This window comes from Ursus arctos, unplaced genomic scaffold (assembly GCF_023065955.2).
Source record: "Ursus arctos isolate Adak ecotype North America unplaced genomic scaffold, UrsArc2.0 scaffold_12, whole genome shotgun sequence".
NCBI classification, from domain to species: domain Eukaryota; kingdom Metazoa; phylum Chordata; class Mammalia; order Carnivora; family Ursidae; genus Ursus; species Ursus arctos.
In genome coordinates, this window is record NW_026622786.1 from 61,558,564 (window position 1) to 61,571,065 (window position 12,502).

A 12,502-nucleotide genomic window follows, 5' to 3' on the forward strand; every position below is an offset into this window, starting at 1 on the left:
TTTATGCTTCTAAAAAATATTTCAGAACCAACTAGAAACAGCTCCACCCCATGAGTTAAAGAATACGTTCCAACTACTTCATGAGATACTGGTAAGTGAAAGATGTTCTGAGCCTCTTGTGTTAATTAGGTTTACTAGTCAGCACGTGTTTGCAAACAGAAAAGTGTGTGTCCGTGTATCATTTTGCACTCACTTGGCCTGCACTTGGTGAGTCCTCTGTAAGTCAGGCAAGTTTTTGTCATTACTGCTGAGGGGCGAGTGGTAGGAGACGACCTCGCGGGGACCCCCCAGGAGGGAGCTGGACAAGTACAGGAGGGATAGTGCAGAGGGCCAGGGAGTGTGGATGGCCTTGCTGTGCATGGGGGACCGTGCTGCGCCCAGAAATTTTCTCTTTTAAACCTTGTGATCACTGAGAGGTAAATTGCTGACTCTACAGTTCATTCGAATCTAAGACACCATTGACTCTATGTGCTGCTAAAAATACTGTTTATAAGCCACGAAACTGGAATGTGATTGACTGTAGGGTGCATCCCAGTTTCAGAAGTATGAAAAGCAGGGGAGAATTCCATTGTAAGCAGTGAAATGTTTAGCAAAGTGGAGGGATTTGCCCAAGGCCACCCTCGAATTAAAGTGACAGAGCCAGGATTTGAGCCAAGCAGCTGGCCACCAGAGCTGGGTGCAGGGATTGTAAGTAAGTAAGTGGCATGACGAGTAAGTGGTTGCTCATCAGGAGAAGGGGGAACTGATGCGATCCTGGGGGGGGGGGGAAAGCCCAGACCAGATCATGAGAGGCTGCTAGTGTGCAGAGTATGTGGGCTTTTTCCCGTAGGCCCATGGTTGCACACAGGTGGCCAGGTTCTGCCTCTGTGCCTGTTTTATTTGACCCAAAGTTGTTGTGTTTTGTAATCTCTGGCTTTTGACCTATCTTGAGAAAAACCAGGTACTGTGGTGAATTGGCCCCATTTCCCGCCTGCCCCAGTTAGCTTGCCCCCCTCTGATGAGGCACGTGCTGCCCAGTCCCCCTCTGTCCTCGCTGCTCCATGTCATCATACCTAGCCCACTTGTCGTTTCTTGTCCTCCTGGCCTCTGTAGACATTGCAGTTGGCAACCTCTGCCGTCCCTGATGGGCACTATGGGCAGGCCTTAACAGGAGAGTGACGTGACTTGATTTAGGTGAGAAAGGTTCCACTGGTACTTGTTTTGAAGGACTGACTGAAGAAGGAAGCCAGGTTGGAATTAGAAGACCACGTAGGTGTGTGCGGCAGTAAACTGGGAAATAACAAGGCCCGTACGAGGAGAGACAGGGCAGAGGCGGCAAGGGACGGGTCTCCACGTGTTTGGGAAAGAGAAACAGTAGACTTCGGTGACTGGGTGAGAGCCGATGAGCGCCTGGCCCAGGGCTCTCTAAACAGAGGGAGAGACCGGGTTCCCTGTAGGTCCCTGAGACCTAACATAGACCTGGGCACAGGATGGGCATTTAATAAACATTTCTGAGCAAGGACAGACATCCTGGATGGCATTTATAAAAAGCCTGTCTCTCTGGTCCTTTTACAAAATATGGAAGATTGTTGCTCATCAGGAATAAGACCGTGTATTGTTCGTCTGCTCAGCAGCAAAACACTGAGCTTACTGCCCTGTGCACGGGTCATTGCCAGGCACTAGGAGTCCAGCCATGAGCAGGACACAGTTCCAGCCCCACGTGGCGTGGCGTAAACCTCCTGGCAGCGTGTAGAGCCTGTGTCATAGCAAAACTCCAGCATGGTTTTGGTAAACAGTTTAGACCCTAAACCTCTTATCCTTGGGACCATGAAATACACATCCTTGTAGCCCAATGTAGCTTCCTATAGAGAACTATAGAGGTAGTAGGGAAGAACACAGAGATAGGAAATGAATGGATCGTCAACTATTACTTAATAATTTTTCATCTTTAGTTTAAAATTTAAGGAGCACCTGGCTGGTTTAGTCAGTAGAGCACGTGACTCTTGACCTTGGGATCGTGAGTTTGAGTCCCATGTTGGGGAGTAGATTGTACTTAAAATAAACAAAATAAAATAATAAAATTTAAGATACTGTTGAGATATCTGCCAGTGACAGGTTGTTCATTGGTATTGGGTTTTGTTAAGTTAGAGCTAAATTAATCTCTCGAACAGAATCGTTTTTAGAAGACACCACTGAATAGCCTCATACAAGTTCCTTCTTTCATTTACCAGCCCTTGTGTCCTTCCATCACAGGTCATTGAAGATCCCATACAAGTGGAGCGAGTCAAGTTTGTATTTGAGACAGAAAATGGATTATTAGGCAAGTAGCCTGGCCTTCCCGAGAAATGTCTGTAGCCAACACACAGCCAGCCTGGTTGCCCTGGCCGGCCTCCTCCCCAACCGCCCTGCCCCGGCGCTCTGCCCCAGTGCCGGTCAGCGAGGGCCCTGGGAGAGGCCTGCTGGGGCCATGGGCTCCCGCATTCTGGTCAGGAGACGTGAAACCAGAGGGTCTTACCAGCTGGACACTCTCCCACTTGAGTCAGCAAGGTGCAGCTCGGGGTCCTGTTCCAGGGCCGGCTAAGAGTCAGGGGTGCTGTGACTTTTCTCAGCAAGCTAATGGCTCCTTTCTGGTGCCAGAAATCTTTCAGTCCACTCTGCGGCCATTGGGGAGGGGAGAACTAAAACCTCAGGTCAGGATGTTGTCAAGCTCATGAAATAGGATTGTTTTTATTTTTTTACCTGTGGTATGAACGTATCCAAATTTCTCTACTCACAAAAGCTTTTTGCAGCTTTTTTTTTCAGAAGGCTAAAGTGGCTTTAATGAGCTGTTTCTTAGAAAAAGTGAAAAGTGCGATTAGAAATCGTCCTCTCCCAACACCCACCACCCCACCAGTATTCCCAGTTAATCTGAGTCACTTTAGATGTTGCTCTGTGGCAAGAGATTGGAGACCTCCTCTTATTGCAGCAAAGAAACGTGAGCTAAAAAGTTGTATAGTCGCAACATTGCAGGCCTCCAAGCGGCACCCGGCTTCTCCGGAACTTCCAGACCACACACTCCTCAAGAGCCCACACCAAGGATTGTTTGTTTTTATGTCCACAAAGCACAGAGCAGGAAGCATTTATTGAACTGAACTAATATCATAAATTTCCATTTATCAGACTTCAAGTGTTGTAACCGCTCTTCTGTCGGGAGCAGGGAAGAGTTTGGAGGTTTCTGAGTGAATAATAGCTGTGGGGGTTGGAGTTCCTTTCGGTTCTTCTGAAAGCCAAACTCCCACGCCACACGTGTTTCTGGAATACCACTGAAAGCAGTGTCCCTGCCCATTGGAACTGGGGGGATCCTACTGAGCCCGCACCGCCACGCTTTTAGCTAAGCGCCCTCTCTGCTACTCCAACCAGGTGGTTGTGAACGTTCAGGAGAAGAGAGTGGCGTTAGTGGGACCCACTTTCCGTGTCGTGCTTTCTTGTCACATTCCCTCTTCTCTTCACCCAGCGCTGATGCATCACAGCAACCATGTGGACAGCAGCCGCTGCTACCAGTGTGTCAAATTTCTCGTCACGCTTGCTCAGAAGTAAGTACTGACTCCAAATGCAGGCGGGACATGGTGTCTTTAGTTACAAGTCAGATCTGACCGGGAAAAAACATCTCCTTGGCTTAGTTCCTAGAGAGCCCGACTCAGTGCTTACTTGGGTGGTTCAGGACCTAGTCACGTGATCTCGAAGAGCGGTGAAGGGGGCGTCAGAAGAGCAGCAAGTCTTACGGAATCCAAGAAAAAGGCTAAACCAGCAGGCTTTGTGCAGGAAAGGCAGGAATCGGCAGATTCGGGGACCTTCAAAGCAAGAAGCGTTCATGAACTTTCACTTGAGATAGCTTTCAGTACTGTCGCTTCACTACCAACTCTGTCATGTTCTAGGTCCCCACTTTCGAAACAGTCTCTCAAGAGACGGACTCGCGTTACAGCTGCTTAGACTCATGAGCTCAGGCTTGTGCTGAATACGTTGCCTTCCTCTCATTTAGTCTGTGAGGTCAGACTCGGTCAGTCCGACAGCACGGGTGGCGCGAGTGCCATGCCTGCAGCCCGAGCTCGGACCGGAGCACAGGCTGATGGCCTTCAGGGCAGGGGTTCTTTCTTTATTTAATTGTGGCAGAATCTACACAACATCGGATTTGTCGTTTTAACCATCTTTAGGCGTCCGGATCAGTGGCATTAAGTACCTTCCCATTATTGTGCGGTCATCATATCTTCCCATCTCCAGAACTTCATCTTCCCAGACCGAAACTCTGTCCCCACTCAGCACTAACCCCGCACTCCCGTCCCCTCTCCCCCCAGCAGCCACCCTTTTACTGTCTATGAATTTGACGACTCCAGGTGCCTCCTGTAAGTGGAATCGTGCAGGATGGGTCCTTCTGTACCTGGCTGATTGCACTTAGCCTGACGCACTCCGGGTTCATCCGTGTTCTGGCCTGTGCCGGAACCTCCTTCCTTAAGGCTGAATACCGTCCCCCTGTGCGGCTCTACCACGTTTTGTTAGTCCGTTTAGTAGTCGACAGCCACTTGGAAAGCAGAGGTTCTCGGTGTGAGAAGGAGCCTTAGTGGCTTGCTGCCTCAAGCCCCCGGTGTAGTACGCGGGCTGGGAGCGGCCGCACGGCACCCGAGTCCCCACCCAGCCTTCTAGCTTAACTGATGTTGCCCCATATTTTACTCATTCTTAAGCGTGGGGATTGCCCTCCTTGGGTTTGTGCCAAAATAAGAAATCTGATGAGCCTAAGCTGCTGCACGTGAGTGTCCTCAACAGATGAATTGAGAGCCTCGTCCAAGTAGCGCGTGCACGTGCATTTTCCAGGACGTAGCGTTGTGGACACGGATGGAGACCATCCTGCCACAGTGGTGGGTGTGTTAACTACTAGGCTTGGTATTGGCAGCGTGACAGCAGAAGTACTTGCCTAAGTGGCATTTCCAAATCGTGATGGGGCCGCACGGTATGTCTGATCCCAGCAGACATCCGTGTCTTTAGAGCCATTTCCGTGTCCTCCGTCCCTCCATTCTGTGCACACAGTGTCGCCGTCAGTACTGTCTCTGAATATGAAGGACGGCTATCTAAGCGGGCAAGTACGTGCACAGAGAGAGGGCTCCAGGACCACACTTTAAAATTGTTTTTCCCCTAATATTCTTATTCCAATTACAAAAATGTAGAGGTCAGTTTGGTTCTGTCAGGAATCATTTATTAAATGGACGATGTGTTGTGGGGGGTTTTGGTTTTATTTTTTAGTTTCCATTTTTGAATTGTGATAGACCTGAGTGGATGAGGTCATCCTAGATAAGAGACTTTTCACTACGTATTTATCTTTTTCTGCCTTTCAAAATTTACACGTGGGAATGTATCCAAACCAAAACAAGTAAAAACTTAATATAAGGACAACTGAACTTCAGTGAAAGTCGCATTTGTGTAGCAAAATCAAAAGGCAGTAGAGATGAAACAAGTCTGTGTGCAAGGAAAGCATTTGGCTGATATGTCCCCCTCCCCCCCGCCAGGTGTCCGGCTGCTAAGGACTACTTCAAGGAGAATTCCCACCACTGGAGCTGGGCCGTGCAGTGGCTGCAGAAGAAGGTAACTGCAGTTTGAGCTTTGCTGGAATCCGTAACAGCACATCCTGTCAGGGACAAGCTCTTCCCTTGGAGACTGGCCTCAGAGTTATTTTCAGACTTCACGTTTTTTTCGGTACAGTTGATACCTATCTCTGCGCATGAAGTTCGTGTCTTAATACTGTATCTCAGCTTTACAGGTGAGAGAGCAGGGGTGATTATATGAGACACAGTGGTTCACTGAACTCTCGAGAGTGGACGTAAAACCTCCCGGTGTGATAGGAGATCTGTGTGCCGTGTTCGGTGCTTTTGCTATTCACATATCTAATGGCAGTAATTGTGGACTCACGTGGGCTTGTTTGTCGTCTCTGATGGTGTTTTTGACCTTCCATCTCAGATGTCAGAACATTATTGGACACCACAGAGTAATGTCTCTAACGAAACATCAACTGGAAAAACCTTTCAGCGAACAATTTCAGCTCAGGTGAGGCTTCTCTTTTGGTTCTCCGTGGCCTGAAATCCCACAGGTAGGATTTTCCATGCGTTTCTCAGAAGCCATGGCCTCAGAGACGAGAGGTGTACGTTAAAAATGAGGAGGGACAGAAGAGGCGGGTTTCTGTGAAGAGAGAGCCTGTTGTTGGGCAGTTGGCAGATTATGTGCCAGAAGCAAAGCAGTGTGGGTCACAGAGGTTGAGGAGTGTGCGGGTGGCTGCCGGGAGGCACCACGAGGAGGCTCCCGCCGCCTCCAGAGATCAAGTGAAGGGGTGTCTCCTTTGGTGGCACTGCTGCCACCGCACACCCCCTGACTTTTCCTCTTGGGTTTCAATCTCTCACAGGACACATTAGCCTATGCCACAGCTTTGCTGAATGAGAAAGAGCAATCCGGAAGCAGTAACGGGTCGGAGAGCAGTCCCGCCAACGAGAACGGAGAGAGGCATTTACAACAGGTACGGCTGTGGCCCACGTCCTCGTGGGAAAGGGCACCGCCTGCTCTGAAATTTTCCAAAAAGAGTTTCCGTAATCAAAGAAGAAAGGAGCCACTGGCTCCGCGCCTTAGTGATCGCTGTCCGGGGCTCACCAGCACTGCGCTTCCAAAGTGGAACAGTGCTGCCGAGTAAAGTCACTACGAGGCTCTGACCTCAGTCTCTGGCCGGCAGCACCATCCCCTCGGAGGTCGGCCTGGTAAAGCCAGGCCATGGAGGCCTTCCTCCCAGCAGGCTCTCTTCATTCTGCCGGGTTGCCACAAATCACCCCCTCCACATTTGGCTTTCGCTAGCCTTGCTGGAAACACAGACCCCTGAAGGGCCATTGAAATACCCACTTGTCGGGGGAGTCAAAGAATGCCTTTAAGCTTATTTAAAAAAAAAAAAAAAGAACTATTTTGGTCCTGCTCAGGCTGGTAGACGAAGGAATGAAGTCTGTGTGCAGCACTCACTGATGCGGCCGGCGCACCCGGAGTGGGGGTGCCGTTAGGGCGGTCTCCTCTCGAGTCCTACCGCAGTGCTGGGCACAGGGGCTTCGTTAAGTGAGTCTTGTTGATGTCATCTGTGCCATTTTTTTTAACCTTTGAGATCCTCACAACCACCCTGTGAGGTCCCTGTTACCCTGACTTTCCAGAAGGGACGCGGAGGCTCAGCACCGTGATGCGGTTTCCCCCGGGGTGGAGCTCAGCAGCTCAGCTCCTCACCTACTTTATGTGCAGAGAACGCAATGGCTGCAGGACTGGCTGCCAGACTCTCAGTCCGTGCGAGTGTGCGCGCACACGCGTGTGTACATAGACACATCCTGACGCCCTCCCTCTCTGCACATCCCCTCCTGCGGTGTTTCAACACGCTCCATTCTCTCTTATCCTTTAAAAAAAATTCCTCCCTCTTATCTCCTGCCTTCTTTCCCCTTCTCCACAGCCAGACTTCTCCAAAGAATTGTCCAGACTTGCAGTTTTTTCTCTCTCGCTCTTCCTTAGACCTCTTCCAGGCTGACTCCCTGCCCCGTGGTCAGGGTGACAAGTAGCCTACACATCTCAGTCCTCATTGTAGTAGAGCACTCAGCAGCATCTCACCCTGCTGGCCACTCCTCCCTTCTGGAAACACTTTCTCCCAGGGCTTCCATGGCACCTCGCTCTCCCAGTTTTCCCCCAACCTTTCTCCATCTCCACTGCCTTGATTCTTATGGGTGCCAGACAGGACCATCCAGCTCCCTTCCTCAAAGCCACCTGACACCCGCCCCCACCGGAGCTGGCCTCCCTCCGTGCCCTTATCATGAACAGCACCCTGTGCCCCAGACACGCAGGTGTCTCCCTGGGCACTCCTCACTCGCTGCAGTCCGTTCACCGATCCTGCCAGGTTGACTGTTGAAACCTCTCCAGTGCATCTGTTGCATTGTCCTAAGCACCTTAGTGTTCTGGGGCTTCGTGAGAACCCCCTGCCTCGCTCTTGCTTCCCTCTACTTCGTCTGCTTAAACCTTCAATGGCTCACCGTGGCTCTCAAGGTAAAGGCCAGAATCTTCAGCATAGTTCTGCTTGACTGTGGCCCCTCCCTACCTCTGCCCCCTTCATTTTCTGAGTTCTGGATACCAGTGGCCTTGTCGTAGTTTATCAAATACCCTTTTTTCCTTCCACCTCGGGCCTCCCCTTCCCCCCTGTCTGTCTCCCACTCGGCTTTACATGTTACTTTGCAGAGACTCCCTGCTCCTTCCCCACCCCCATCGCCAGCTAGATCAGACCCAGGACACACGGCAGGCATTCAGACCTTTGTTAGCATGTAAACCAAAGCCCATGCAGCTGGTAACAGGCAGAATTCAGGAGTGGCCCAGAGCCGTCTCTGGCAGTGCGGCACAGTGCCCAGCCCAGAGCGGCTCCATCTCGATGCCCACCCCCCCACCCAAGTTCTCACAAGCGCTGCCCGCACTGTTGGCCTAGTCGCCTGGTGACCTGAGGCAGGCGGCTGGGTGCCTGCGGTGACTACGGGGGAACATGGGAATGAGAGTTTGCATAATCAGCAACTGTCAAATACAAGGTGTTACAGTTCTGTTTTAGTATCCTTCCATAGACTCAGTTGTTACACGCGCTCGTTTACCGAACACAGGTCAGTGGGCGTAGAGAAACCTCTCTCTAGCTTCGCCGTGCATGAATTGAACTTCCTTCTCTTTCTCCAAGGGTTCAGAGTCCCCCATGATGATTGGCGAGTTGAGAAGTGACCTTGACGACGTGGATCCCTAGAGAAACAGGCATGCCCAGCGCGCAGTGAGGAGTCACAGCTCAGTTCCCGGGTGCTCAGTGCTGTTTTGAAATCAGATTCTCACCCTTGAGCCCTTTAGAAGAGCCCGAAGCTTGGACTAGGGGAGCCTGCTGTGATCCCAGAGGAGTGTGTGTTTTTAAGGAAGGCACTCGGCCCCTGGAGAAGGTTCAGGAGCTGTTCGGCAGTGGGAGAACTCCTGCCTCTGGATCAGCCGTCCCAGGGCACAGTCCACTCGGGGATTCACATTTCTGTGGAGAGTCTAGGAAATAAAGCCGGTGGCAGACTTTTTTGTTACACGAACATATAAGAGTGAATGGGGTAAAGCCGTTGCTTTCTCTATGATGCTACAAAAGAAATTCCTTTGGTTTTTATATTTAAAAAAAAAAAAAAAAAAAAAAAGCAAGCTGCCTTTAGATATGTGGGGGCAAATTTTTAATCTTGCAGTAACATTGAATAGGAATATCCAATTTAAAATGATGTAAAGATAAGTGATAAAATTCCTTTTCATTGTAAAATAGTAGTTAAAAGAACTCCGTTTACACAGACCTTTGTATTTAATATGTCTCCCTATTTGTATAGAATTTCAGACGGGTCAGGATGAGAGCCCTGGGCATAAAGTTGGGTCTTGATGAAATGTCACCAGGATCAAAAATTGGGAAATTTATTATGCTCTTTAAGGTATTTTTCTGACATAAGTGAGGCTGAAAAGAGCAATAAGAACAAGTGTCCTCCAGAGGTACGAGGTGCATTCTTTAACATCAGTCACTAAAGAAGTTAACGGCATTTTTCTCTAAATTTTGAAAACAGCAAAATAAAAAGCACTTTAAATTATAATTTTATTGAGTTTGACTTCATAAAATCATCTTTTTAATGCTTGGAGACATATTGAATAAACTGTAGTCTTAAATCGTGATCTGCAATCATTGGCTTTTGCTTAAAATATAATTACTAAAGCCCTTGGTAGTGGTTGTATACGAAGTTAAATATTTGAATGGAGAAGCACTGCTCTGCGAGGTGTAGTAATTTTAATGCGGGGAAGGAACTTGAGCCTTGCTTCTCTTCAACATGACTAATGAACACTGAAAGGATAAGAGACGAGATTTGTTTTCCCAGAAATAACCAGAAAGTAATTGAACAACTGTCCGTTTTGTTGATATTTCCCAAGTATAGCACCATCCACTCATTTCAGATTAGGTACCAGCTTCCCTTTCTCCAGAGGGGAGAAGGGGACGTGCCAACGTAGTTCATATATTTTGTACATTTTGTATTTTGAGTTTTACACCCATTTTCCGCCCTCTTTTGCCTTCGGTTACGTATTCTGCCTTGTTTCCAACTCCCCGTGCAAGGAACTAGGGAAGCTTAGGAAGTGCCAGGTTGCCCCTGTCGGTTAGATTTGCCAAGGCAGAGAGGCGTGGCCAGCCCCAAAGTGCCTTTTTGGTGGCTCTCGCATTGTGTGGACACACGACAGGACAGCTTGCACCGCTGTGCGCTCCAGCCCCCCCAGCCCCTTTGCTTACCGAACGTTGAAGTAACTGGGCAGCCGGACCACAGTTTGCATGTGTGTCGACAGCCCCCACAGCCTAGTGATGGCCATTGTCAAGGACACCGTGCAGACGGGGCCCCGTTTAAGAACAGAACTGCGCCCTCAGAGAATTGGTCAGACGGAGTTGGTAAATTTTACATGGTTCTGCTGTTCTTGGAATTTCAAATGTGATGTTTTAAAATTGATTTTGAGTTCATAAATATTCCCATGTCCTGCTGTTTTCCCTACCCCCCCCCCCCCCGCCAGCCTTCTTTCCACCCCCGTCCTCACAGAACGATTGTGTAGGACATGACCTTGAAATGCCAGTGATGATCTGTGTTGGGTTATCATCGCCGGCAGCCGCACTCTCAGGAGCCCCAATTCAGGAGTGAAATTGCCACTTCTAGTCCCTTATTTCCTATGGAAACAACACCTCCCGCCACCCCCAGCAGCTGCTGTCCTCACTGTAAGGCTCCGTCAGGATCACCGTCACTGTTGTGTGTCATACGCTCTGGTTAAGTTTGTTCGTGTTGTTGCTGCAGTGACCATCCCTTCCTCTCTGCCAGGAACCACTCGGGTTCCAGCGGCTGCAGTCTGCAGCAAACCTGCTGAGGACTTTTTTTTAAATGTACAACAAAGTGACAATTATGACAGGCTTACCTTGGAAGAGTTGTCATTTTTACTGCCAATTTTTTGGACGAAGATGTTTTTATAAATCTTTCAAAATGGTCTGCACATCGAGTAGGAATTGCACAACTAACTCAATGCTGTGTGTTCTCGAGACGCTCCCTTCGCGAGGCCCACCTGGGGGTGCCACGCCTGCCCCTCGGAGGCGTCTGGGAAGGAAAACGAACGAGCAGCCCGGCGGGTATCTTGCCCATGACTTCTCCTGGAGTACTCCCACGGTCACTGGCAACTAGAAGAAATGGTAGGACCCAGAGCATCGTGTCCTCGGACTTCCCCTGTCTTGCCCCACCCTCCCTGCTAACATTGAGATGTGTGCAGTTACCTTTTGAGCTTGGAACAAGCAGACTGGAATTTTCCTCTGCTACCTCTTGTGTACAAAATCTTGTTTATAAAATTTCAAAAGGAAGTAGATAAACTAGGGGAGAATCTTAATCCTAAATTTGGTTCATGAGTGGCAGAGTTCTTAGCTTCTAAGGGTATAAAATAAATTTTTCAAAAATGTAGAGTTGGAGTCCCGCCAACCTTCTTCTGCTCGGTGCGGGGAGGGGCGCCCTGGGCCCGTGGCCTGGTGCGAGACGGCTCTGGGGTCGCTTTCGGAACTTTGCGCTGATGATGTGAATTGGGCCCCTCTTTAATGATGGGGGTGATGGGTCCTCTAAGCCTTTTGCAGTTCTTTCCTCTGGATAGGCTGACCATTTTAGGATTCGTTTGCCAAGCTTGGATAAGGATACCAAACTCAGGCTGATGGCCTACAAACATCTGCATAGCTCTTAGGTCTCCCAAGTGGGCCCAGTATAAATCACGTCCCTGGTCAAGCTGGGCTTCTTGTGAGACCATAGGTCTCAGTCTCACTCCTGATGTCCGGTGTGTGCACACGTGACTCCACGTTTGCTGCCCCAGACCTTCCTCTGCTGTGGCCCACATCCATTCCTCTCCCACTCGCGGTGACCACCTGCCAACATAGGCAAGACCCACGTCATTCGCTTCTCTCAATCCTGGAGCGGTTGGGGTACGGCTAGCTAATGAACTGACACCTGATTCTGCGCCCCCTTGGGGAAAGGAGGGGATGTGCAGTACCACATAGCCAGCCCAGGTGCCCGTGACATGAGACGAGACACAGTTCTGGCATTCAGGCTCTTAGCATCAGGTAGTTTGTGAACACTTCCCATGATGCTGAATTGTCAGAAAATACGATTTGGGAGGATTTTGCTTTGCTGGCAGATTCCCTTATTTATGATATGGATTGCTTAGAGGTAGGCCTTGCTTCAGACAGCTACGCTCGCCAACCTCAGAGAGGCCGGGAGGTCCCATATTGAACGGGATAATTAGACTTTGCAAACTGGACTGAGACTGTTCATAATTTCCAATCATGAAAAGTGATTGTGGCTATAGTACTGGCTCATTACAGAAGCACTGGGCATTTATATATCTTATTCCATAAATACTGACTCTGTGCCGTGGGGAGAAGAGAATGAAAAAGGGAACCAGAACT

The 12,502-nt window shown here is 49.5% G+C and overlaps 1 protein-coding gene across 2 annotated transcripts in view; it reads left to right on the forward strand.

The window, feature by feature from the left end:
• The window catches only part of USP24 (ubiquitin specific peptidase 24), a 132,880-nt gene extending 121,367 nt beyond the window's left edge, over positions 1–11,513 (forward strand). For both annotated transcript variants that reach the window (XM_026498002.4, XM_044383841.3), the window contains exons 62-68: positions 26–91; positions 2,233–2,299; positions 3,473–3,551; positions 5,514–5,589; positions 5,962–6,048; positions 6,401–6,511; positions 8,720–11,513. In XM_026498002.4, the coding sequence (XP_026353787.2) occupies positions 26–91; positions 2,233–2,299; positions 3,473–3,551; positions 5,514–5,589; positions 5,962–6,048; positions 6,401–6,511; positions 8,720–8,782 (549 nt within the window). In that variant the 3' untranslated portion in view covers positions 8,783–11,513. The remainder of the gene's footprint in view (positions 1–25; positions 92–2,232; positions 2,300–3,472; positions 3,552–5,513; positions 5,590–5,961; positions 6,049–6,400; positions 6,512–8,719) is intronic.
• Positions 11,514–12,502: the final 989 nt, after the last annotated feature.